Below are 27856 nucleotides of genomic sequence, written 5' to 3'. Positions count from 1 at the left end.
TAAAAACAGCACAGAGAGGCTAAGAGCCATACATTAGATCGTGAAGCCTCCAGTCCAGATCTAGAATTATAAACAAAAACCCATTCGGCCATTCCTCAATTTCCTCCCTCTCGGCCTCACCGGACCTCACGTCACCGCCCACGCCACTTAACTTCTAACTATTAAGTGATTTGGTATGGCTAGCCTGCTAGGAGTTTAATTTTAAGAGATAATTGCTAAAAATATTATTATTTTATTTAAAAACAAAAAAAAAAAATCATTTTTTAAGTTAAACGGGTAAACGGGTCTCACGGGTCGTGTCGTGCGACCCGTGAAAAATCCGGGTTCGAGTCGTGTCGGGGGGTCCGACCCGTTTAATAAACGGGTCGTGTCTGGGTCTTGGTTAAACGGGTCGCGGGTCCCCGCGGGTCGTAAACGGGTCGACCCGCGGACCCGTTTTGACAGCCTTACATTGAGATATAAACATAAAGCAAGAGAATGTGGAAAGAGAGAATTTGAAAAACTTTTGTTTTCTTCATTTAGACAATTCAATGCATTACAAATAAAACCCTTTATGTTTTAATTGTTTCACTAAAAGGCTAACATCTAAAACGCTACGTGTCGCAATTGAGATATAAACATAAAGCCTATACGTGATGAAAAGAGAGAATTTAAAAAGCTTTTGTTTTTTTCATTCAGACAATTCAATGCATTACAAATAAAACCCTTATGTTTTAATTGTCTCACTAAAAAGCTAACATATAAAACGCTACGTGTCGCAATTCTAGACAAGAGAATTTGTGAACTTTTTGTTTTCTTCATTAAGACAATTAAATATATTATAATTATCTTATATTGAGATATAAACATAAAGCAAGAGAAGATGAAAAGAAAATTAGATAAAGAGAGAGAGACAAAGAGAGAATTTAAAAACCTTTTGTTTTCTTCATTTAGACAATTCAATACATTACAAATAAAACCTCTATGTTTTAATTGTCTCACTAAAAGGCTAACATCTAAAATGCCACGTGTTGCAATTCTAAGTACTTTTTAATAGGACTAGTTGTGGACACGTGTCGCAATTCTACACATTCTCTAAGCCAAAACTTGGCTTATATATATATATATATATAGATATATATATGATGAGATAATATTATCTACACTTAACACAGAGGAGCTGAACAGAGGCAGCAGGAGCTTCAATTTCTGAATCTTTTGATAAGCGACCAAGTCAGGGTGCTTGTACCTACCTGGAAACATTTTAGTAAGAGTGTTGGCAGCAGTAATAACTGAAAATGAAGCAATTTAAATGAAACTAACATAGTTGGTCGATCCATATTTACCTTCAGCGAGCTTCAAAATAAGTTATTGTCACCTCATTTATAGAATAAGGTCCTCCACCTACGAGTGAATCAAAATCATTGGAAGGTCTTCTGAAAATGAAAGCAGGCTGTTTAGGAGAAGGAAGAGTAGCTGTTTCACTACTAAGCATGAGAAGAACTGTCGACATAGTTGGTCGATCCATTGCATCTTCTTGCACACATAGAAGCCCAACTTGAATGCATCTCTAGACTTCATGGGAAACATAGGACTCATTTATTGATGAATCAACTATATCCAGGGCTCTGTCTTCTCTCCACAGTTCCCAGACCTGTGTGGTCCGTAGCATTATATATAAAAGACTATATTATAAATGAAAATGGTAAAGGTTTTTGTTTTATGATGCTTATATGCCCTATCAAAGTTTGGGAAGGGTGCTCTCAATAAGAACTGCTATTCTTCCTGCCACTAACTATCTCCAATAATATGACACCAAAACTAAAGACATCGGATTTTGTTGAAAATCTTCCAAATACTGCATATTTTGGAGGCATGTAACCACTGCACTTGAACAACATCAAAGATCGTCTTGACATCGGTTTATGTGATTAGTGTGAAAGGTAATCTTAAAGTTTGTGTTGTGCTTAAATTCTCTTTTATCTGTGTGCAATGTGTGCGTTTCTTACAACTGTGTCTGTGTGTGTTTGTATTTGATACTTATTATGTTCCTACAACTCTGCTTGTCTTGTCTTGAATTTGATCCCCTTTGAATATACGGGCTACACCGAAATTTGAAATTTTGGGGTTCATTTCAGCGTCTAGTAGAACATTGCTTGTTTTAAGATCCTTATGAAAAATTCTTAATCTTGAGTCTTGATGAAGATACAAAACCCCGCGTGCAATCCCCATGATGATTTCAAAGCGTTTACTCCAATTCAGGGATGAACTTCTTCTATCATCTACAACAAAAATTTGCTCTAGCTACTCAAAAAATGATTGAAATCATGTTAAAGAATGTGATTTTATGTACTTCAATTGTATTGTTTTTCACACACACAGATCATATATAACAACAGAACATACAGCAAATGAAGGCGATAGATTTTTAAAACGTAAACTTACCAAAAATAAAGAAGTCCAAGCTTTGGTTGGGCATGTACTCGTAAATCAGCATCATTTCTTCTCCCTAAATGCAACAACCTAAGATTCTGACAAGATTCCTGTGTTGAAGTTTTGCAATCAACATTACTTCATTTTTGAATTCTTCTATTCCTTGTCCTGAACTTTTGGACAGCCTTTTTACAGCTATCGGTTGTCCATTAGATAATTGACCCTGAAATCATGATTCAAACTTGATGATCAATCCTCATTTCATCATGACTAAGAAGATGATTGTAGAGCTCTTCAATATTCATGGTAATGACTCTAGTTATGATAGAAGTCACAAAGGGATCAAAATCTGACCCTAAACCAGCAAGTAAAATGAAAGTGATTCATCATCAGTCAGAGACTGCCCCGCAGCAGCAAGCATGCTGCATAAGATTTTGACACGTTGAAAGTACTCTGAGATGGAGGCATTGCCTTTGTGCAAAGTGGCAAGATGAGTTCATATTTGAAGAATACGAGCTCGATCCAGAAATAGTGTTTGAGATTATAGAATTTCACTACTTCACGTGTATAAATAAACTTTACAAGATAAAAAGTAATGCTAAAATAAAACTCTTTGAAATACAAAATTCAAACACTATTTATCTGCATCAGAATCATTGTAGATAGGAGGGACTCCTTGTGTGTATCGGTTAGCTGTGCCTCAATAACCCTATTCACACACAATATTTGGATGTGAAAGAGAAACAAAAATGTGCAAGATATTGACAATGTTAGAAAATAGTTGAAACAGTACCTTAAAAACAGAGCCAAAACCACCCTGCCCAAGTTTGGTGGTCGGAGAGAAATTGTCAGTGGCTTCCACGTCTTAGATCAAAAAGTAGTAAATTAGGATGCCCACTACCATCTCCGAGTTCATTGGCCTGCAAAGAGCCTGTAGTAGCAGTAAAGTTTAACGATTGATTGTGTGATTTTCTCTTCACTGTCCTTAAAACATATTGAGAGAAATTGCTTAATACAAGTTTGAAATCGAGTTAATGTACCTAACATCTTGCAGAAGACTCCTGAATAATAAATACTGTGCTAATTATGTTATTTACCTTTTGCTTTCCTCTACTTCATTAGCCATATATAGGCTAGTAAGGATAACAGAAACAATGCCACTGCAGCAGATGATAATGCAATAGCCAGCCCCCACTTTTTGCCAAGAAAACCTTTGGACTTCTTTGTATTATTGGCTGAAGGGAAAAAAGTAAACCATGATCCAGAAAGTGAAAAGACAAACGAAAACTACTGAAAATTCAAGCAAGCAAAGAAGGATACCTAATTCACTCGCATTCACACGAACATTTAGATCAAACCCTCCATTTGTATACCCTGCAACGTCCACCAATTCACCATACCATGTCCAGCAACCAATCCCCTTCCTATCAATATCTAAGGTGATAAAAGCCGTGCAAGAACAATTCCTTAAGCACCCCTTTTCGCACTCTTCACCACTCATACTCGTGTCAAGCTGAGATGCATCTGGTGAATCAGGAATCCTCACACGCCCCATGTTCGCAAACCCTTCCCCATTCCTACACATCGACAACCCTGGCTGCTGCCTCACACACCCCTCAGAACCATTTCTGAGACTCCAATCCTTCGGAGACTTGGGCTCATACCCTGGCAAACAAGTACACTCGAACCTATTCATATTGTCAGCACTGCATATACTATTCTTACCACACTGCCCATACTTGTCACACCGGTATTTAGGCGCCGACCAGAGTTCCTTCCATTGATGATCACCTTCATTCCACATCAGTTGCTGGAGCACTCCAGAGCTGTCCACCACTAATCTTGTGAGGACTGAAGGGTCATCAAGATAGTAGGAGTAAGATATCTCCTCCTGATTGCTAACAAAATTGGCTTCATAATCAGACAAGGTTTTTTCTGTCACTAATACCCATGGCTATGGACCAGTCCGCCATAATGGGGTCGAACCCTTATACAAGAAGAACTGTGGAAAGCGAGCAGGATCTAGCTTATAGATGTAGTCCCCAGCTCCAGGGTCATCTTGTGATTTCCAAGATGTTAAGAACCAGTGCATCCCTGTTCTCCAATTCAACCCAACCTTCATGGCTTTAACTGGAAGCAAAGTATCTGTAGGATATATAGTCAAAGCTCTGCCATATCATGTTCTTGTTATTGTCCTGGACCAATACAAGGTTGCCTGAATCTTGAAGCTGAGCTACGCTGGAGGTTGTTCCTTGGACAGAAACATTTGTAGTCCATAGAAGATGGTTAGAGCCGTCGCGGAGGACAAGGTTTCCATACTGGCTGATTGAGAGAACTCCAGAGGAGCGATTGATAGGATTGTTCCTGTTTGCAACCCACACCACAGTTTTTACTGTCACTTTAAAATACCAAATACCCAGATACCAATAGCTAGAGATGCCCAGGTTGAAGAAGCCTAAGGCGAAGTTCTTTTCTTTGGACATCAAATATTGACCGCCCTTGATGGATTGGTTTGGTTTCAAGGTGTCAATGGACGTGCAAAATGGGATGAAGAAGAAGAGAATGAACAGAATCAAAGACTTGAACATTTTATCAGCATCCATTTTTTAAGCTCACTCTTTTTCTTTTACGACTTGGCCTCCCTCCATTGATTGGAACCAAAAAGTTGATTAATAAATACTAGTGTTGCTTCGCTAGTCAGTTACAATTGCGTGTGTGGACTTTCTATGATGTGAGTCAGATATGTCGTCCAGCCCACTTGACATTTAAACGTGTGAAGTGTCCACCAAATCCATCATCTAAAGCGACAGTGAACTCCCAAAACGCACCCAACTCTAGAGGAGATGCAACACTCGACACCGCATACATCAAATGCTAAACAAATAATAACTGGAAACTTTATTCAACTCCGTTGAACTTTCATTTGCAAAAACGGCACCAAATGAGGCTTCCTTAAATGTAGGAATTCTTCAAATATGTTTCCTTCCCAAATAATATCCAGTAAACAAGTGACAAATTCTACTGACTTCGTAGTTAAATCAGCAGACTAGTAACAATCATGAGCAAGAAACTTTTGTAAACAGCAATTGTGATATGCTAAAGTAATTCAAATTCAGTATCAGAACATAAGCATTGCATTGCCTAGTGGAATTAGAAAGTGAACATAAAAGATTAAATAATCACTCTGTTTTTTTGTCAAAATTTGAGTTGCTTTCTTGGAGTTCATAGCCAATGTTAACAAGCCGCTTAAACTAAGCGTAGGTTGGTATATCTTACTTTGTTATGTTAGGTTATGGCTCAGTCAAACTTCAAGAAGCGCATGCGGTTCCTACCATTTAGGTTTCTCCTGTGCGGCTCCCAGAGGGTAGGTGCTACTATAGTCATGCTCAGGTAGAATAGCCACAATTAGTCTCTTGGCCTACCCCTTTTAATTATAAAAAATAAAAAGACAAAAGTATTTCCAACTTCTAAAAAGTAAAAACAAAAGTATTTCCAACTTCTAGGACAGAGTAGTAGCACAAAGCATATCACTAACGACCCTCTAACAATTTAACAGATATCTCATTTGAATCAGAATTAATTCTTCCCACTGATGATGAGTCTGTATCTGGAAGGCACCTTTCTGCATAAAATCCAGGTGGTCCAGGTTGAGGTAACAATGCAGTTTCGCTATCCAGAATCAAAAGCACAGATGACATTGTCAGCCTCTCTTCTGGGCGCTGCTGAACACACAAAAGACCCACTTGAATACATCTTAGCGCTTCAGAGGCAGGGAATTGATTCTCCAGCATCACATCCATCAATTCCAAGGTCTTTCCTTCATTCCAAAGTTTCCATGCCTAAAACAAATTAAATTTTCATAGTTATTTCAAAGAACAACAACAAGATTTCTATGTTTAGTCAAAATCACTTCTAAAAAATTGGAGAGAATCATATTTTTCTTCTACTCACATGTCCAATGAGATTTAGTTTATGGCCTGGATGAAAAAACCCCCGGTTTTTCTTGCCACTGACTATCTCCAACAGTATGACACCGAAGCTAAAGACATCGGATTTCAAAGAATATTGTCCGTCTATGGCATACTCTGGAGACATATAGCCACTACATCGGTTGCCAAAGAGATTGATATTAGCAGCAACATATATACATACCAAAAAGATATATCTAAGGCAAGTGTCTATTTACTTACTAGGTTCCAACTACTCTTTTGGTTTTTGCTTCAGTTTGCTCCCCACCAAATATTCTTGCCAGTCCAAAATCTGAAATTTTGGCATTCATATCACTGTCCAGTAGAATATTGCTGGCTTTTAGATCCCTATGGATTACTCTCAGTCTTGAATCTCTATGAAGATAAAGAAGTCCTCGAGCTATCCCGATAATAATGTCTTTTCTCTTTTGCCAATTGAGTGAAGAACTCCTTGCTTCATCTGCATTAATCATTACTTCAGATACAATTTGACTTCCAGTGTTTTAAATGTAATGGCTTTACAACTAGCTTGTAAATAAAACTCATCGGACAAGAAAAGAAATGAAAGAGAATAAGTGAACACAATCCTACATTAATTTTATCATAAATACATATATGCATGAGTGTGTGTGACAGTGTGTATGTTTGAGATACCAACCAAATATTAAGGAGTCTAAACTTCTGTTCTGCATGTACTCATAGATTAACATTCTTTGTTCCCCTTGAATGCAACAGCCTAGAAGCTTGACAAGATTCCGATGCTGAAGTTGGGAGACCAAGATGACCTCACTCTTAAACTCCTGTAGGCCTTGTCCAGAATTCTCTCCAAGCATCTTTACTGCTATTTCTTGCCCTGATGGTAGCTCACCCTACAATCATAACAAGGATGTACGTTATAAGATTGTCACCTAAATCCCATCTTCATAGAGAAGATAGTGAAAGTCGGGTGAGCCTTAGGGTTGTCTTGCTCTGATAAATGATTGTCCGATCATAATCCATCAAGCTATCCATACATGAAATCTCTTCCCTATAACAGATTTGGAAACTCGTTTGACGAAATATATAACCCCAAGTAATGTGCCCGGGAAAGTGCTTACATTGACTTTAAGCTTGCTGCAAAATAATATCTTACCTTGTATACAGGGCCAAATCCTCCTTCTCCAATCTTATTGGTAGCAGAGAAGTTGTTAGTGGCAGCTTCAATGGTGGATATTTCAAGGAACAGGAGCTCAAGGTCATTGTGTTCGTTTCGAGCTCCACTAATGCTTACTTGATCATTTGGCTTGCTGGCTATTTACAAGAATGCAGATAACTTAATAAAAATGATAAGTGACTGGAATTGCCATGAAAATACTACAATTGGACAATCAAATTTGTGTTGTGGATTTACCTCCGTTTATTCTCTTCCAAATAAAGAAACAGCCAATTGAAGCCAAGAGGATCATTGCCAAAGCTACTGGTACAGCCACAGCAACTACCATTTGCTTCTTCTCCTTACTCCTATGAGCACTTGACACTAACAACAAGAAATGAAAAATTGTACAGAATATTGATTCCTTGTCTATTTAAGTACTAAAACACAAATGGTCACAATACAAGATCTTCATCCCAGCTCCAGATAACATCAGAGCAGGGCTGTTTTGGAGCCTTTCTTGGGCAAACACAGTGCTTTGGTCTAAGTTTCTACCATGGCAGCATGGGTAATTAGAGAAAGTATGTTAATTGGCATTGCGATTCTGCAGATAAAAAGTGTGATTTTAAACTAGATCGTGGAAATTGTATTGTTTAGGAGTGCATTTTTATTAAAATTGCGATTTGAAAACGTGAAAAAATCTGAGCTATTTTATAGGCTAAACTGCAATTTTAAAGGCCAAGCATTCATACCTAATTCTGAAGCTGCCACTCTTACATAGAGATCTTGCCCATAGTTAGCAACCTCTCTTGTATCAATCAATTCTCCAAACCAGGTGACACAGCCATTGCCAGTGCCTCTGATGTCCAGTTTAGCATAAGCCACACAAGAGCAGTTCTTCAAGCATTCTGCCTCACAATCTTTGATACTCATACTGACGTTTACAGAAAATTGTGATGCATCCGGCAGTTTCAATCCTGTCAACTTAATAAACCCCTCTCTGTTTTTGCAAATATGTGAATCATCTGGAACACATCCACCTGACCAATCAAGCATTTTCCACTCCTGGGGTGATCTGGGACTAAAACCCCTCAAGCACTCACACTTTACAGTATCTATGATATCGCAACTTCCATAACTACCACACAGGCCATAGTGGTCACAGCGGTCTCCTTGAACTGTGAATAGCAGGTTCCAACTAGGGTGCCCATCATTCCATGAGAAATGCTGAACTAAACCAGATTGATCCAACACAAACCTTGAGATAATGTTGTCCATGGTTTCATATGTATAATATACTTCATCAGCATTAGAAACAAACACGGGCTTGAAAACTGTGTTTGCTGTCAGAACTCGATCACCACTAAATTGTTCCCCATACCAAGGACCACTTCTAAACTGCTTAGTTGATCCTTTTCGAAGAACAAGCTGAGGAAGCCCACGGGGATCCACACTATAGGTGTAATCTCCAGGAGAGGGATCATCTGAGCTTCTCCATGAGCTCAAATGTCGATTCAAACCAGTTTTCAAGTTCCACCCAAGCTTCATGCCAGGCAACAGAGTATTAGATGGATAATCAAAGCTCTGCCATAAGTAGTTCTCAGAGTTGTCACCCACCACATCTTTCACAATAAAATTTCCAGAGTCTAAAAGCTGTGCACCTGGACTTCTTGGCGCTCGTGACGTATTTGAAGACCACACGACGCTTCTAGTTTCATTGATAAGAAGAAGCTTTCCATTTCCGCTTAATGTTAAGAAACCTTCAGAATTATGAAGAGGACAGTCTCTGTTTGCCACCCAAACTACTGTCTTATCTGGGATATTCTTGTACCAGATTCCTAGATATCGATCACTGGAACTTCCAGGGCTGAAGAAGCCTAGTTCAAACTTCTGATCAGATGAAACTAATGTTTGGTTATCTTTCAAGGACTGTGTGGCAGCTAAGGTGTACCCTGCATTTGAAACTTCTAAAAATGAAGATATCAAAGAGCAGCAAATACCCAGAAACAAAATGCTATCTCTCAGTATCTCCATATGTTTCCTGATCTTTCATTTACTTGCCAGAATAAAACTCAGTCCTCAAAACTTTTTCGAAGTGTGAAGTTGAAGACTTGAAGGCATATGCAATTGACCTGAAAAGGGAGGCCAAAGACTTAGTCAAAATGGGGAGCAGTTGGAGCTCTTGGGCCCAGCCCTCTGCTGGAAGACTAAATACCTCTTTAAATGTGAAGAAGACAACTAAGAAAAACTTATGAGTTCTGTATATAAATACCATCTTCGTTTCTCCTCGAGTCTTTTCACCAACCCAACAGCTCATATGAAAAGTTCATAGTTGAGTGACAGTTGTGCATATGGAAACATTGGAAGGAGCAGAGAAGGATCAAAGTTTGAAAAAATGAACCTGTGGCAAGCTTTCCTTTTTCCATGACTTTGAAGACACTGGTCATTGCCCATTATCCAATAAAAAAACACTTTCTCAATGCTGTATGACTGGTGGTAAGAATTAAACAAGGATAAAGTATATCACCATCTGATTACAGAAATTAATTAATATTGAAAAGTCCAAATCACCCATCAAGTCTACCACTTGCCCTGCAATTCTCTGAAATTTTTATATTGAAAAATGATTGGTACGGAGCATCATTGGGAAGATGAATAGTCCACGTAGAGGGTGGATTATAAAGGTACTAATTAAATTAAAACTCTTAGGAAGATTAATTCACATCTTCTAATGAGACATGATGAGATACCCTTAATCAAAAAGTTTAAGCTTATGAGTTTAACTCAACTATGCTATATTAATCAATCACTCGTGACGCTTTTTAATGTGTAACTTACCTTTCTATATTCACAGTGTATACTTAGAACAAAGAATATTCTACTTGGTAATAAAATAATAAGTACAGTCCTGTCGACCCACCCAATTAATTGTTAGCACAATCTTGAAGAACAATTTGACCAAAGTCGCTGCTTTCAGCCTCTACCAACTTCTTCCTACCCTATGATAATAGATTCCAACTATGCCAGCTAGTTTGGCTAGAAAATATCCAACTATACATTTTCACTTTTCTTAAAAAGTTATTTGTTCCCACCAATTCTGATCAATTGGTACGCACTGAGTTACAACAAACACTTATCTAGAATATAATGGAGCCCATAAATCCTTTGTAGTTTGGTTGCATTTTGTGCAAAACAAAACCAAACCCAAAATGTTTTCGGAGACAAAAGATAGATTTTTTTTTTTAAAAAAAAAAAAAAAAAAAAATTAAAACTAGTTAGTGGACTATATATAGTTTGAATTTAGCATTAAAGCATCCTACAATCCATACCAAATCGTATGATGATGACCATCCAAAAAAAACAATACTTAGTTGTATATACTTACGTGTATGCTCTAGTACAATACCAAGCATTGAATGCACATGCACACTGCTCTACTAGGGATATACACACAAGTGCATACACCTAAGCATTGCTTGTTATTCAAATTTGGTGTAAGTTTGACATTTTGAATGCCAACTTTAATTTCTCTTTTTCCCATGTGGGACTCTTCTTCCAAAACTCTTTAAGAACCTTCCATTTCAAAATATTCCCAAACCATTTACACTAATTTTGAAAACTCATAACATAAGTCTCTTAAGAGGAGATAAATACCTCGAGTTTTCAAATGAGGCATTACTATAGGGACATGCTATTTTGCATTCTCCCAACATTTTTTCAGCATACTCAACTGATGTGGCGTGCTCCATCCACATTTGAATTTTTCCTTTTTTATTAAGATTATCTAAGGGTAGATTGAGCATATCACATCGGCCGAGTACGCTAAAAAATAATGGAAGAATGCGAAATAACAATTATCTTTACTATAAAATCTTGATTTACTTAACCTAAGTCTCTTCTGAGGAGGGAAATACCTCCAAAGTTTCCAAATGAGGCATTACTATATCATCTTGATATACTACTCGACTCAAAAACTTAAAAGTCAACAGGTTTACTTTGGTATGTGCTCCTCTTCATTGATTTCAAAGTACTTTCAACCTTAAACTAACGATGAAGATATTATAGATGTCCTTTTGTGTCTGCAATGACAAAATGTTTATCTTCTGAGCAGTGACACATTCAAAATTCTGGTGGAAAATACTGAATGTAGAGAGCCACATATGCTTTGCTACAAACATGTACAGAGTCTAAATCACACTTCTATCTACCTTGTAACATTGTTATAGTTACTTCATTCGTAGCATATTGTCTTTTCCCTGTTGATGATGAATCAGCCTCTGCAGGAAACCTTTCTGTGTAAAATCCAGGTTGTTGAGGTTGGGGTAGTGAAGGATCCTCACTGTCTAACATCAAAAGAGCAGAGGACATTGTAGGCCTGTCTTCAGGGCGTTGTGCAACACACAACAGGCCAACATGAATACATCGTAAAATTTCGGATTCAAGAACCGGCTTCTCCATCAAAGCATCCATTAGTTCCATGATCCTGCCTTCATTCCATAACTTCCATGCCTAGAGAAATTCCAACTTAGAAATTCAATACGATAGAGGGCCAAAAAAAAAAGAAGCTAATACGAAAAATAACTGTTTTAAGAATCTGAAGGAGGAAAGTTTCTGATCCTAACTCACATGTCCTAAAAGGTTGTAGTCATGATCGGGATGATAAAATCCTCTATTCTTCTTTCCACTCACTATCTCTAAAACCAGTACACCAAAGCTAAAAACATCAGACTTCAAGGAAAAGAGCCCATCTATTGCATATTCCGGAGACATATAGCCACTGCATGTAATGAACAAAAATAAATGAAATTAACATAAGGTTGCAATATTTGAGAGCGAGAAAGAGCTAGAGAGAGATAATGTTGTTATACATACTATGTTCCAATGACCCTAGTTGTATTCGCTTCAGTTTGGTCACCTCCAAACGTTCTTGCCAATCCAAAGTCTGATATCTTAGGATTCATCTCACTATCTAAGAGAATATTACTAGCTTTAAGATCCCTATGAATGATTCTTAGCCTTGAATCACGGTGAAGATAAAGAAGTCCTCGAGCGATCCCGACTATAATGTCGAAACGCTTCCCCCAATCCAGTGCAGTACCTCTTGTTTGATCTGGTCCAATTTATGTGAAATTAACTTTGATATTTTTAATGCAGAAGGTATGAGGAATTTAAAAAGGTTAAGAGTGGCTAACCAAATATGTATAAATTTAAACTTCTGTTAGGCACGTATTCATAGATCAACATCCTATCGTCTCCATGAATATAACATCCCAAGAGACTAACAAGATTTCGGTGCTGAAGTTTTGCAATCAAGATAACCTCATTCTTGAACTCTTTGAGACCTTGTCTTGAGTCTTTGGAGAGCCTTTTCACAGCTATTTGTTGCCCAGTTGAGAGCTTACCCTGTAGTTCAGCCAACAAGAGATATAGGTGTGCAGTTCAGCCAACAAGAGAATTGAATTTCTTTCTTTTCACACTACATAAAAGTTCCTAGATGTACTGTGAAATTACCTTGTAAACAGGACCAAAGCCTCCTTCACCAATCTTATTTGCGAAAGAGAAGTTGTTAGTAGCAGATGCAATAGTATGAAAATCAAAAAGTGGCAGCTCTACGTCTTCCTCTGAAACACTTGGCTTGTAATCTTGATTTGGATTATTTATGCTCAGCTTCTTAGCTGCCAAATTAGGAAATCATTAGGGAAAATACACACATGAAGAGGTTTGCTAACGCATGCATATAAATTCAAGGTTGACAAACCAAATGAGATATTCGATTATACATTACAGAAGCAGTTTTGTTTGATTTACGGGTTTAAGAGCTTTTGGATCAATAGTTAGGCCCTTAACAATTAGTGTCAAAATGGGCACCATGTCACAGATTTGAGTCGTGGAGTGTAAAAGATACTTCAACCAAGTGATATTGGCAACAACATTTGCAAGGGATTTGTATTCCGCTTCGCTGCTCGAACGAGCAATAGTGGCTTGTTTACGACGGTTCCAATACGTACGTCATTTTATCACATTAACCCAATTTATTTTTATTCAATTATAAGGAATTCATTAAATAATTCCTTGAACATTACAACATGCATCCGAAAGGGTTGTGTGGAAGAACAACGTTGTAAATGAAGGCCAATGTGGGTAGTTTGCTTGATATAGCAGAACAGTCGCTTGACTTGAATGATTGTGAGAGTGTCATTTCGAGCTAAGGATTGTTAGGACACAATATTAATTGTTCTTGAGGGGTCCAAAGTGGTTCAAAAATTTTGAAACAACTTTTGGTCACGTCAAGTCGATGATAGTGAGACTAGTGAATATAAAAATCAGGGAGTTGGTGGGTTATCGTCAGTTTCGTCAACTAAACATTTTCTTAAGCAATAATTAATTGGTAAATGAACTTTTTAATCAAAAAAATTAGAGAGCATAAAGATGATAAAAGAAGCAGTTAACATATAATTACTTACCTTTGCTTCTGCGAATCATCTTCTCCCGGATGAAAAGCCAGCTGACTGAAACCGACAGAAGAACCACAAAAGCAACTGATACCGAAACGATCACCACCGTTCGTTTGTCGTTGTCATTGGACTCTTCAAGCAGCCACAACATATATCCAGTAAAGAGGAAAATAATGTTAGAATAACTATTAATCTGTTTTACGGGCCTACCATACTTGTCCTGGACTAGAGCTTTCAAAGCACGAGATTTCAGTTTCCTATTTTCTGGCCACACCACCCAAAAAACAAATTCCCATTTTCCACACCTAATCCCACCGCCACTAAATGCTTGGAGCGTAGAACACTAGAACCTGTACTTTTCTTTGATTGAGCCATAGTTGAACTTTGCAGCAGTGACAATTCATACGCTTTAATTACCCTTAGACTTTGTGTCCTCGTGAGCAATTAATTATATATATATTATCATAGGATAACTAATAATTTAGAATAATATTTTTAGGTTTTATCATATAATATTATAATTAAATATTAAATATTAAATATATTTGATCACACCTATTAAATGAGATTTTTTTTTTTTTTGAAATAATTAATGATTTAAGATAATATCGGAGAAATTACACTTAGCTCCATTAATCGAACACATCATTTGTATGAGAAGTGTTAGGGAGCTAAATAAATGAATACAGAAAAATTTTCAAACTGACGTGGCAAATCGTGAGTAGCAAATAAAGGAGAGAGAATTGCCTTTTTTTTTTTAATTTAAAAACTCTTTTCACGTCAGTTTGAAAATTTTTCTGGGTTTATTTATTTGGCTCTCTAACACTTCTACATTTGTATTAGGAAAAAATCATCTTTAGCCCATAAAATTTTCATCTTATTTGAATTTAGTCATTGAGTTTAATTTCAATTTTTTTTTTTTTTTTTTTTTTTAAAAAAAAAAAAAAAAAACCAGCCTTTAGGTTTTGCCAAAGTTTAAAATAAGTTTCTATGTTAAACAATCCTTAGGTTTTGTCAAAGTTAACGATTTGTCATCTATCACACATGTCTTAGTTGACACGTTATGAATACCTCATACAATGCCACGTCAACAAGTACTAAGGCTTAAGCCATTCATAGAAAAAGAAAAAGAAGAAGACTCACAAAAAAATAATCGAGCTACACGTAAAACTAAAAGAAATACAAAACATGAGAGCCTAAAAAACAAACCCACACTAAGAAAATACTTTGGTTCCATTGACGTGGCATTGCATTATGGTGTTAAGATAGACACGGGCCAAATAAGACATATGATAGATAAAAAACGGTTAATTTTGACGATAAAAGTGATGTAAGAACCCATTTTTAACTTGGGAAAACTTAAGTACCATATTCTTGAAATTGAAAACCGAAGCAAAAATGTTCAAAATGAATGCTGAAACAATTACCCCAACTGAAAGGAAGATGTGAATACTTGGATTCATGGCCAAAGAGACTACTTACCAAGTTCAGAAGCAGCCATCCGAATAAACAAATCTTGCCCACCTTCACTGTACTCTCTAATATCAAGCAAGTCCCCGAACCAAGCCACACAGCCACTCCCGTCAGTTTCAGCATAAGCCACACACGAGCAATTTCTCAAGCAGGCCACCTTACACTCCTCCGACCTCATCGCCGTCTTGTTCACGAAGATATTTGAATTATCCGGCAACTTCAGCCCGGAAAACTTCCTGAACCTCACGTTTTCACTACAGTTCAACGGAGTTTTTATGGTGCATCCGCTGGACCAATCGAACACATTCCATTCTTGTGGTGATTTTGGAGCGAACCCAGTTGGGCAATCGCAAGCAGGGGACTTGTTAATCTTGCAAATCCCGTAAGGGCCACAGTTTTCGTACTTGTCACATTCATCGTCCTGCATAGTTAATATCTTCACCCACTCGCCGCGCTGGCTCCATGTGAGGTGGTCAATCGAGCCCGACTGGTTCACCACGAACCTTGAGATTATAGAATTGTCGTTGTTTTCGAAGGTGTAGTAGACATAGTTTGTGTTGAAAACGAAGATGGGTTTAAATACTGGGTTTTCTTGGAGCGGCGGATCTCCGCCAAATCGAACCCCATCCCAAGGCCCGCTTCTATATTGAATGTCACTTCCTTGGCGGAGAACCGCCTGCGGAAGCCCACCAGGGTCTATTTTGTAGGTGAATTCTCCGGTCGATGGATCTTGAAGGCTCTTCCATGAAGTCAGGAACCAGCTCTGGTTATTCCTTAGATTCCATCCGAGCTTCATTCCTGTTAAAAAGTTTGATTAAACGATTAAATTCATATCAAATCATAAATACAGAGTTTAAACCATTTGGGGGTGATGATTTAACAATACCTGGTAGCAACGTATCGCATGGGCGATCAAAGCTCTGCCAAGCATAGTTTCCATTAGCGCCATCTTTAACCACAAGGTTTCCTGTGTTTAAGAGCTGCAAGACTGGATTTTTCGCTAATGAATTTGAAGACCAGATTACAATGCTGGAATGGCGGTCGAGGATGGTTATGTTTCCGGTGGAATTGATATAGAGGACGCCGGAAGAATCCGTTAGTGGGCGGTTTTGGTTGGCAACCCAAACGACAGTTTGCTGCGGGACATTCTTGAACCATATTCCGGCGTAACGGTTGGTGGAATTCCAGGGACTAAAGAAACCCAATTCGAATGCTCCGCCTGTGGAAACGAGAGTGTCGCCATTGTGGTCTTTGAGAGCTTGGTCTGGAGCTATGGTGTCTAATGCATTAATGGAAATAGAAGTGAAGCAGAAGAAAATGGAAAGAAGGAGCTTCATGGGTTATGTTATCTCAGTAAGAAAAACGCAAAAACACTTGTGTTTTGTCTGCATCCATGAATCAACAGAAACAAGATAAGGGAGATCAGGAAATTGACTCGTTGAACATGAAGACAAAGGTAGAGGAAAGGAGACTATGATGACAATTATTTATACTGGCCGGCGCTATTGACCCTGAAAGTCAATGGTTTGTTCTGAAAGAACAAATGGGTACCCTACTTCTTGCCGGGATGATAACGCTATTAAGATTTGGTTTATAAATCTTTTGAGTTTTCTTGCTTGTCCTCTGCATGTGCGAGGGGTTTTTCTTATGTGTGTCAAAGCCATTTGGCAGAGTAGATAAAGACTATGGGTAGGTATTGGTGCTTGGTTGGTTTGATCATAGAAGCTCAAGCAATTTTTTTCTCCGTTGGTTGTGATAAGAATCTGGCCCCAAGAGTTTTGGACAATGTTGGTTGAATTTGAAACTATCCATATAAAATTAATGTATTAGGATTCCCGCAATTTCTTTGTAATTCAGGTAGTTCGTTGCATCGAACGGCTTGAAAAATGCCACCTATTGAAAATGTGGCATGTTATTGAAGCAGAAAAAAGGATTTTTCTTGCCAAAATGCTTCTTTTATACTTTCGCAAAGACGTTTTCTTCATAAAATTAAAAGTCAACTTTTGGCTCAAAACTTTTTTATAACATTAAAAGCAAGAACAGAAATTGCATATATAAAAATTGACGATAATATACTAAATTCTCATTAGTAACATGTTACTTTTTTAATAAGTGACATTTTTCAAGAAACGAACCACTTGACCTGAATTACGTAATTTTAGAATCGACATTTTGCTGGGAATTCTTATCGGAAACGAATCTTTTGAGGCTTTTTGTGTCATCTTGCGAGTGGGCTGCATAAATTTATCTTTGAGGATCTCTGTAGGATTCTGTCAAAACTTTTGAGTATAATGGCACCTTTATAGTGGCCCATTCAAAGAGAAACTTTAATTGGATGGGGAACTCACATGAAAAATAAGAGATGTTATCATTCATTGTGATATCCCGAATTGTCATGGATGTCTATCAAGTCCCATATTGGGCCGGTAGAATTTGATAATGTTGTATGGGTACTAAACTACTAATTAAGTTTCATATTAGTTGTATGTCAAGTATATATATATATTTTTTTTTTGGTCTTGGAGGAGGTTGGGTTGGGTAAAAGAAATATAGCCATTTTGAAGTTGTTCCATCACCCCATTATATATATATATATATATAAAATTTTTTTTTTCCTTTTAATTGTTTTGCTATTTATATTTTTAGTTTTTTAAAAGGTTAAATATCTTTCAGCCCCCTGTAGTTTAACAACTTTATTTTTTGTCCCCTCAATTTCAATTCGTATCACAAATAGTATCTGGGTAATGGATAAAAATTAAAATAGTACTTCCGTCAATCTGCCATTCAAAAATTAACGACAATCCACGTCACTGCCACTAAACCCCTTTAAAATGTCGACACTTGTCCTAAGTGCCAAATAGACACATCTGACTAAATAAAATAATTGCTACGTAATAAAACAAAAGCCACATCATAAGCAAGTATTATTTTATTGCACTCATACAACCTGCCTTTTTCTTAATCTAACCAAATTAAGAACTAGTTTTGAAGCTGGGTTCCAGGTTATTAAGTACACTTCAGTTTTGAAACTGGGGTTCAAGATTACAAGTTTTTATTATAGAGGACACTTGTCATAATATTATTGGTGCTAGTGTTGCACTGTAACGATTTTCGTCAAAATTTCAGACGTAGGTTGAGAGCAAAGATTAATTTGTTAATTTTGCTTAGCAAAAGAATTTGTCAATAAAATTTTACTACTCCATAGAGCTATTTACAAATCAGTGAAACTGCAAAGATTGATTTTGCATTTTCCTGTTTCTATTAAGCTAATGAAAAAATAAATTTCAAAATATATGATGTAAGTTGTGTTGTGTGATATAAATTGACAAGGAATTCTCTTACTGGTTACACAAAGAAGATCAACCAAAAACTAAATCTATGGCAAAAATCACAGACGAAGATTTACACAAAATTTCAAAGGTTTGAAAATATACCAACATGCAAGATCAGGCCCTACCTTTCTTCACTTTCACTACCTAGCATCTAACATTGTAACTGTAACTTGGTTTACGGTGCATGATTCTTCTTGCTTACTAGATGAAGAACTAGTTTCAGCAGGATTCCTTCCTAGGCAGAAACCTGGCTGCTTTGGCTGGGGCATTGTTGCAGTTTCACTACTCAACATCAAGACCACAGAAGCCATTGTAGGCCTATCTTCTGCACGCTCCTGGACACACAAGAGGCCAACCTGTATGCATCTCATCACTTCAGAGGGGGAATATAAATCACACAGAGATGGATCAATTAACCCCAAAGCATCTCCTGCTCTCCAAAGCTTCCATGCCTGCAGCAAATGGAAGTTGAGATTTTTGGTCAGTGACAGTGATACAGTGAGATGAAGTGGGTTTGAAGAAAAATCACTACTTCACTTACATGTCCGAGAAGATTTAGTTCATTGTTTGCGTAGTAAAACCCTCGGTTCTTTTTACCACTTATAATCTCCAAAACTAGAACACCAAAACTAAAAACATCAGATTTCACTGAGAAATGTCCGTCCATTGCATATTCAGGAGACATATAGCCACTGCACAAAAATCAATGTAATGAAATAAGTATTATGAAGAAGCTGGAGTTTTAGTCCATGAAAGACCGCAGAGAAATCTTATTTTGGTACTCACTATGTTCCGACAACTCTCCTTGTATTTGCTTCTGTCTGATCCTTACCAAAAATTCTAGCCATGCCAAAGTCGGATATTTTTGGATTCATTTCTCCATCTAGTAAAATGTTGCTTGCCTTTAGATCCCTATGGATAATTCTAAATCTAGAATCTTGATGAAGATATAGAAGTCCTCGAGCAATCCCGCATATAATGTTGAAGCGCCTTGGCCAGTTCAATAAGGAGCATTTTTCTTTAGCTGAAACCAATTACTTTGTTCTCAGTGTTATAAATACTGTGAATTTATATCTTACCTTTACTGGGTTTTATTAAGCCAAACTCAAAAAATTCAAGGAGGAGACTTACTGAATAAGACAGCATCCAGGCTTTTGTTTTCCATGTACTCATAAATGAGCATCTTTTCATCCATATCAACGCAGCAACCCAGCAATCGAACAAGATTTCTGTGCTGAAGCTTTGCAATCAAGCTAACCTCATTCTTGAATTCTTCGATTCCTTGCCCAGAGGTCTTTGAGAGCCTCTTTACTGCTATTTCTTGATCTTCTACAACCCTACCCTGACAATGCCACCCATATATACTACTGTCAGCATTATATATTGAGTGCCTTTGTAATATTGGTTTGTTATGGTAACGTTTATTAACAAAGAAATTACCTTGTAAACAGAGCCAAAACCACCTTGTCCCAGTTTATTTTCATCAGAAAAGTTGTTTGTTGCCATTGCTAAGGTACCAAAATCAAACAATGGCAATTCTACATCATCCATGTTACTCTCAGTCGAGTACTCTTTCTTACTCGAAATGACCACTTCATTTAACAACAAATCCTGGCTTCTTTCACGAAGACCTGGTTTAGAGACAGTAAAAAGAAAATTCATGAGGATTTGTGATTTCATTTCACACACATTTCTCTAACGGATGATAAAGTTTCTTACCTTTTTGCCGTGTCGTTCCTTGCAATCCCTTCCTCTTCCGCACATAGTATACTGTCAATCCTGATAGGAGAATGACAATACCAACAGTAATTCCTAAAGCCAAGATAATTTGTTTTGTCTTGTCAGAACCACCTCCAGAGCCTACACTTCCAGCATCATCTGAAACAAACAGATTGGTATGATTTATGTTAAATGTTATTTAGGCACAATAGAGGGAATTTCTACATTCTCGATCCTACTTAGTTTTCAGATGTTAAAAAAAAAAAAAAAAAAACTGCTGCATTAGTGCAAAATTTACATGAATTGTTTTCCCTCGAGTGGAGCAAATCAAGAACTTCTACCAAACAAAAGTGACACCGTCTTAAAAGAGAATTTTTTTTTTTTTTTTTTGACATGTTGCAAAAGGGAAGGATCTCCGCTTCATGAGGAATGGTTCCTAGCCGATTGAGCTACCCTCGGAATGTAGAAAAGAATGTTAGACTAAGGTCATGACAAGATTTTGGATGAGGCCAACTATTACTATGCTTCCCATTAAAAAATTTGCCGACTATTCAGTGACAAAATGTGAACTCAAACCTTGAATCTTAGTGAAAATTGTCAGGCCCATTATACCAAAGTGAACATGAAGCCTCAGATGGCTAGTGCTACAAATTGCAGTACATTATTACTGCCCATTATTGTAACACCTCACCCCATTGACACACAATATTATTTATTTTTGACTCCTTTGGACCAGACTTTCCAGGAGGTCACCCATTTTGGTACTAATCTAGCAGATTGAAACACGCTTAACTGTGGAGTTCTAATGGAATCATGACCATCACAGCTTTAACGCGTTGTTGTCATTAAGAGTGTAAGTATACATATAAGCAAATCTCCATCTCCATACCCAGGCGATGTGGGACGTCACAACATGGATTGAGATTCGGTGAAATACCACCAGCACCATCTGCAATACATTTTATTTAAAGAGTTCATTTTAAATGAATGGTCCCAATCGTGATAGTAAATAAATAAAAATCAAAAACAAAAAAGTGGTTATTGGGGTAGCCGATCCTATGGCAGAAAGTGGTAGTTTTGCTACCCCCAATGACAATCATCCCCTTTGGCCACAAGGGTGCTTTAAGCACCCCAACCCCGGCCACGGGGTGGTCGAGGGGGGTTGAACTGAACTTAACTACCTCATAGCCAAATGAAGTAATTTGGCCACCCCCAAATCAGTCATTGGAGGTGCCTGAATCACCCTAGCCCTTGGCCCAAACTAACCGTTGGGGGTGGTTCAACAACTCCTAAACGAGCATTAAAAATGGCCTAACCACCCCTTTTAGCCAAAGGCGAGGAATTCGGCCACTCCTAAACTAGTTATCAGGGGTGACCAAGGGGTGGTTTGGCCACCCTCGAACCACCAGTTCAGAGTGGCCGAACCAACCCAGGTGGGTGATTCAGCCCACCAGCCACTCGAGTTATCTCTTCTGTTTTCTTTTTTTTAGTATTTAATGTCATGATTTGGATCATTCATTTAAAAGTAAAGCCGCCTACCAAATTTTATTTTCTGTCATTTAATGGCCCCTATGTTGTCCAGTTCAATAAATTTTTCACGTGAATGATTCCACATAAATACTATACTGCAAGTAGTTAAACACAGCTGCCTATAAATTAATACGTTTGTACGGACCCTTCAAATTCTATTGCAATTGCAAATTGTTAGTTAGGAGTAGGACCTTGAAGACTGAAGGACAGCGTAATAATTACATAAGGACCACACAGAAGAACTAGAGTCATATATAGTTGTTGTTGCTTTAAACAACTTTGGTATTGTGGGGGAATCTCATATATATCTTTAAGAGACAGTAAATATGATGATTTATAAGTGTCTGAATTGTTTGAATGTCAGAGTACTCATTTGGTAAAGAAATGCTATATTCACTCTCATTTTTATATTTTTAAATTCACTAAAAATTACTATTGGATCGAAAATGTAAAAGTAATCTATTTGAAATCTAATGGTGATTTTTAGTGCCACATCGATGAATGTGAGAGTGGAGTGTGTGTAGTATTTCTCTTATTGAATATCTTAAATTATGTTCTATTTCTAATTATTTTATAAAAAAAAGGGTTCACTTAAAACATAATATTATATATATGTTAAACTATGGTAGAATGATGCTACATTTTCCATTGGACATGCATGTAAGAATGGAAACTTCAAATTCCTATATGAATTATAGGGAATTCAGACAAAAAAAAAAAATGAAAGAGATAATCTTGGGTCTTGAAGTGCCGAGGTGCAAAGGTCACCTGGTACCTCAAGAGTCAGGACCTGGGATTCCCTCTCTATACCATGTCGGCAAAAAATTTCAAAAAAATCTCAATCCAAATTATTATAACAAAGCAAATAGTCCATTAGAAATGATAACAATCAATCTGTAAATAGTCGTTTGAGGGTGACTTTCAAAAATGGTAGATACCTAACCAACTTTAGTTAGGTAAGGAAAGCCACTAAAGCACAATGGAATTTGTGCCTGGATAGAGAGAAAAAGCAGACAAATCTAGACTCTTTAACAGTTATGCAAATTTCTTTCCAACATTGTTAGGCAAAGAGAAATTTCGACCCACAGGAAGAACTCTAAGATGATTGTGGTAGCAAAACGAGGTTAACAACTTGGTTTTCTTCTGTTCTTTCACACTAAAAAGATCAAAAGAGAAAAGTAAAAGCAAATAAAAAAAATAAGTGGGAGTGGAAAGGTGGCTAAGTTCAGACCGAGAAAAAAAAACAGAGGGGGGGTGTTGGTTGGTCCCACTCTGCCTAGCTAGATGGATGGTCTCACCATTGCTCTAAACTTGTAATGTTTAATCCAACGGTTCATGTTTAATTTTCTTTTGGTACTAAACATCATATTCACAGTGGTTCCCACAGAATTATGAAATATTGTCGCGCCCGTGAGATTTTTTAACTTTCGTTGTGTCTCATAATTTCGCAAAGCAAAGCAGAAGAAGGAAAAGGACTGGTGGGTGTAGGCCCCAATAAAGTTTTAACCGGAGTCAGAAAAGACGGCCCCCCACCGGTGCCGTTTCGAACAATGCATTTATGTTGGGAGGGGCCACATGGCCGCCCCCAAGAAACCAAAGAAATGCTTTTTATTAAGTCACGCAATCAATCAAGGAAAAACCTCAAGAGGGATGTGTAGGTTTTGAATTGATCATAACAGTGACCGACAAGTGCAGGCCATCACAGACACGTTGATCACCGGTGGATCATCATCATCTTATATCATGGATGATTCATGTGAAACCACCATCATCAAGAACCTCCCAAACATGTTTCAAGCAGACGGGACCCGCACGAACAATAACACGTGTTGCGGGTGTGATGAGTCACTCCCTCTGTCAGTGTCACTTTGACTGTGACGCACGATTTCTTTGCCACTCTCATGAAAAATGAAATGCTAGTGTATTTGAAAGCTCTTCGTAGGTGAGCGGAAAATGCTACCACTCTACCGACTTGTGTCTATTCTTTAGACTTTTTTTTTTTTTTTTTTTTTACTTTTATATTCAAAAAGGGTAGAGGGGCTACTTACTGTGCCTACTTTTATTTATTACCGTTCTTTTTATTTAAATGTAATCATAATAGCATCTAACTTTTAACGGCAAAAAATAGTTAAACAATAAAAAATTATATATATAATTTTAAGTCTAATTAAGTCATATCTTAATCTAACTTATTAAAATATGAGTGAAACTCAATACAATTAGCACTAATCAAGTTAGTGTGAAATTCGAATTCACCAACCACTCGTGTAACCATTTAACCAAACAGATGATACACTATGAAGAAATTGATATAACTATTCATGCAACTACTGATAATCCTAATTAACTTGAATGAGCTGATAATCTCTAAAATTAAAAAATAAAAAAAAATAAAAAAAATTGTTGTCAAGGCAGAAAATACTTGTGGAGATTTTCAGAACATGTGCACCTTCTAACTTGATTGTAATGGAAATTAATTGAGGCAAAGGACCAGGAAAAAAGAAGAATTAAAGAGGGGGAAGACGGAAAATTTCAACGTACCAATTTCAGAAGCTGCCAATCGAACATAGAGATCTTGACCACCACCTTCTGTATACACCCTCACGTCTAGAAGCTCACCAGTCCATGTCACGCACCCTGATCCTCCATTGCTAATATTATAGTCAGCATAAGCAGTACAGGAGCAATTCTTCAAGCACATTTCTTCACATTCCTTGAGATTCATGGTCTTGTCGACAAAAGCAGTCGTCGTCACCGGCAATTTCATATTCTTCAACGGCAAGAATTTGTCGCTCTCGCAACCCAGCGTCGTATTCCTCACACACCCATCAGACCCATCTCTCAAATTCCACACCGGCAGATTCTTGGGTGCAAAACCTTTCATACACTGGCACACCGGCGACAAATTTGTGTCGCATATACCGTATGGACCGCACTCTTTGTAGCTGTCACACTGATCTTTCGGAGCATACCAATATAAGTTCCACTCCCCGCTGCTTTCAATCCACGTATATCGTTGAAGATTGCCGTTCGTTGCATTCACAACCAACCGGGAAATGAGAGACGCATTTGTTATCGAATACGAATAATATACCTCATGTTGGTCCATAACAAAATCAAAGCCGAGACCGTTTAAAGGCGCCATTTCCGGTACCCCACTGAACCTTAACCCGTTCCAAGGCCCGCTTCGATATTCTACTCCCTGTTTGTTCAGCAAGAAAATTTCTGGGAATCCACGGAAATCTAGCTTGAATGAATAGTCTCCGGTTGCAGGGTCCACCGAGCTCTTCCACGACGTTATGTACCGGTCCAAACCGTGGTCTAAATCCCATCCTAGCTTCATACCTGGTAACAGAGTATCTGTGGGATAATCAAAGCTCTGCCACAGATATTTCTCCGGATCGTTCTCGTTCATCTCTTTGACAACAAGATTTCCTGAATCTAAAAGCAGCACAACTGGATTAGCGGCCTGCGTTTCATTCGAAAACCATGACATGTTCCCAGCTTGATCGAGAACAACGATGTTTCCATGGTCGCCGATCTTGAAGGTGCCGGATGAGTTTGAAAGTGGGGTGTCTCTGTTTGCAACCCAAACAACTGTTTTGCCAAGGATTTTCTTGTACCATATTCCCAGGTACCACTGTGAGTTGCCCGGATTGAAGAACCCCAGTTCAAACACCTGGCCGGCGGACACAAGGGTCTGGTCATTCGAGAGTGACTGCGTTGCAGTCAAGGAGTCCAAAGAGATGGGTGTACTCGAAGGGAAGAAAGCGAGGAAAGTGAGGCAGAAAATGGTGAAACAATGGAGCTTAGAGATATCTCCCATTGTTCACTTGGAGGCTTCTCTGTGTAAGCATCTGAGGGTATTTGTTTTCTTGTATGTTGTTGAAGCCATTTGGTTTTGTCTGATAGGTAGAGAGGAAAGCAGAGCATGTTGTTGACATTTGCCTTCTTTATTTCCGTGGTGTGCGTTGTTTCTCCTTTGAATTTACCCGTTTCAAAATGTGACGACATGAATTCTGACAGTTTTGAGTTGGACGGGCTCTAGAAGCACAACTTGGGCTTGCACATGGGTTTTGCTGGCTTATAATGGGCAGATGACCTTTTTTTAAAAAAAAAAAAAAAAAAAAAAAAGAAATTAATTAATTACTTTTTACCCCATTTTTAGAGCACCTTAGTAATTTTTTCCTATAAACTACTAACTATGACACCTGACGTCATTAAACTATCATCTTATAACAAAAAGCCCACTTCTATCAGTTAAAGTGGTTAAAATTGAAAGTCAACGGTTATGTACAAGTCATGTGTCATTTTAAATTTTTTTTCTTTTACTTTTGCTCTCACTTCAGATTGAGAAAATGACGCCTATACCCTCTTAAACCATAATCCAACACATGAAAACAATTTAAAATAAGGGCAAAAGTAGAAGAAAAAAAAAATTATAATGGCACATTACTTGCACATGACCATTGTCCATTAATTTTAACCCATTTGACTGACGGAAATGGGCTTTTTGTCATAAGATGGTAGTTTGATGGCGTCAGGTGTCATAGTTGATAGTTCATGAGAGGAAAATATCAAGACGCTGTAGTTTATGGGGGCAAAAAGTAATCATCCTTTTTTTTTAAAAAAAAAAAAAACCTTATTCTCATTGCTGTAAAGATTTTTTAAAAGAAAAAAAAAAAAGAAAAAAAAGGTACTGTAAAGTATCTATTATCTTTATCATAATTATCATTTATTTTTGAATTAAAATAAATAGATATAGATGAAATATATATATGTATAAAGAAATATACATAAAAACATACAAACATAAAAACATCATTATCGAATTATAAATTTAGTTGGGCATGCATAAGGCTTTTCACCTTTCCACTTGGAGGTCAATTTCAGGCATAGACTTTGAGGGCATGTGTTCCAAATTCCATTAATGAAGGCTTATTAATATGTTCTCTTTTTAGTATCATTCCACTATAAGATAAAATCGCCCGACCATGTAGAAGACTAACCTTAATGTAATGAGCATTCACGTTTGGTGGTGGCTTAAATCATTGCTTACTTCAAAATCTTACATGTAACATGTTTTACTTTGAAGGACTTCGTTCTTTTACTTATGGGTGAGCACATTTATCGTTAATCACCTACTAACCGCTACTAAACTATCACCGATCGACAACCGACTTCCAGCGATTGGTAGACGAAATAAAATATTGTTTCAACATCGGTTTGATTCGGTAAGTGATAGGCTTTTTTTTTTTTTTGTCGGTTAACTAACTTAACCGATTTTTTAAATGAATTTTGAATTTTATCTGGTAGGTTTTCTTATTGTGTTCGTCCAGCTGATTTGTGATTGTCCTTTTGGTCCGTATTCCATGAATTTACTTTTTCTTTTCATTTATAAAGCATACGCTTTACTGATTCTATAGTTACAAGGATGTTGATAAATTTTAACATAAAAATTTGTAACTGATAATTAACTGACCTATTTACAGACTAAAGAACATGTTTGTGATTGTGTTTGAGCATGTTTAAGTCAAAAAATCGCTTTTTGACAAAAGCTTCATTTTTAAACTTTTGTCAAAAGTGCATTTTGGTCATTTTTTGGCTTTTTGAACCCTTAAAAATACTTTCAATTTTTTTTTACTAAACCGGTACTTTTTTTTAAAAAAAACAAACTTTTAAGTGTTAAACACATTTTTAGACCCCTTAAACTCACACACAATGACACAAACAGGCCCTAATTGATTAACTAAAAAAGTCAAAACTATTTAATGTCAACATGAAATCGGTTAATTAACCGACTTTCATGAATCGGTAGGCAAAAATATCTCTACC

The 27856-nt window shown here is 37.3% G+C and overlaps 2 protein-coding genes and 1 pseudogene across 2 annotated transcripts; all 3 read right to left on the bottom strand.

Annotated features, from left to right (window-relative positions):
- Positions 1-1060: 1060 nt before the first annotated feature.
- Positions 1061-5015, bottom strand: LOC132171400 (G-type lectin S-receptor-like serine/threonine-protein kinase RKS1; annotated as a pseudogene).
- Positions 5016-5450: 435 nt separating this feature from the next.
- LOC132170454 (G-type lectin S-receptor-like serine/threonine-protein kinase At4g27290) lies at positions 5451-9813 on the bottom strand. Its single transcript, XM_059581445.1, has 8 exons — positions 9785-9813; positions 8265-9644; positions 7771-7896; positions 7513-7670; positions 7039-7249; positions 6603-6840; positions 6364-6514; positions 5451-6251 (listed from the first exon to the last, which is right to left on the bottom strand). The coding sequence occupies exons 2-8, from the start codon at positions 9544-9546 to the stop codon at positions 5943-5945; spliced, it is 2475 nt and encodes an 824-aa protein (XP_059437428.1). The 5' UTR covers positions 9547-9644; positions 9785-9813; the 3' UTR covers positions 5451-5942.
- Positions 9814-11508: 1695 nt separating this feature from the next.
- Positions 11509-25964, bottom strand: LOC132169979 (receptor-like serine/threonine-protein kinase SD1-8). The gene is made up of 15 exons (XM_059580912.1): positions 24563-25964; positions 20492-20650; positions 20213-20403; positions 19904-20114; positions 19559-19796; positions 19314-19464; positions 18917-19224; positions 16327-16781; positions 15450-16238; positions 13977-14099; positions 13024-13187; positions 12705-12915; positions 12385-12622; positions 12139-12289; positions 11509-12021 (listed from the first exon to the last, which is right to left on the bottom strand). Exons 1-15 carry the CDS (start codon positions 25845-25847, stop codon positions 11713-11715), a joined length of 4983 nt encoding a protein of 1660 aa, XP_059436895.1. The 5' UTR covers positions 25848-25964; the 3' UTR covers positions 11509-11712.
- Between the last annotated feature and the right edge of the window lie 1892 nt (positions 25965-27856).

This window comes from Corylus avellana, chromosome ca2 (genome assembly GCF_901000735.1).
Source record: "Corylus avellana chromosome ca2, CavTom2PMs-1.0".
NCBI lineage: Eukaryota > Viridiplantae > Streptophyta > Magnoliopsida > Fagales > Betulaceae > Corylus > Corylus avellana.
The sequence above is the reverse complement of the archived record's forward strand: the minus strand, read 5'-3'. Positions and strand labels throughout refer to the sequence as shown.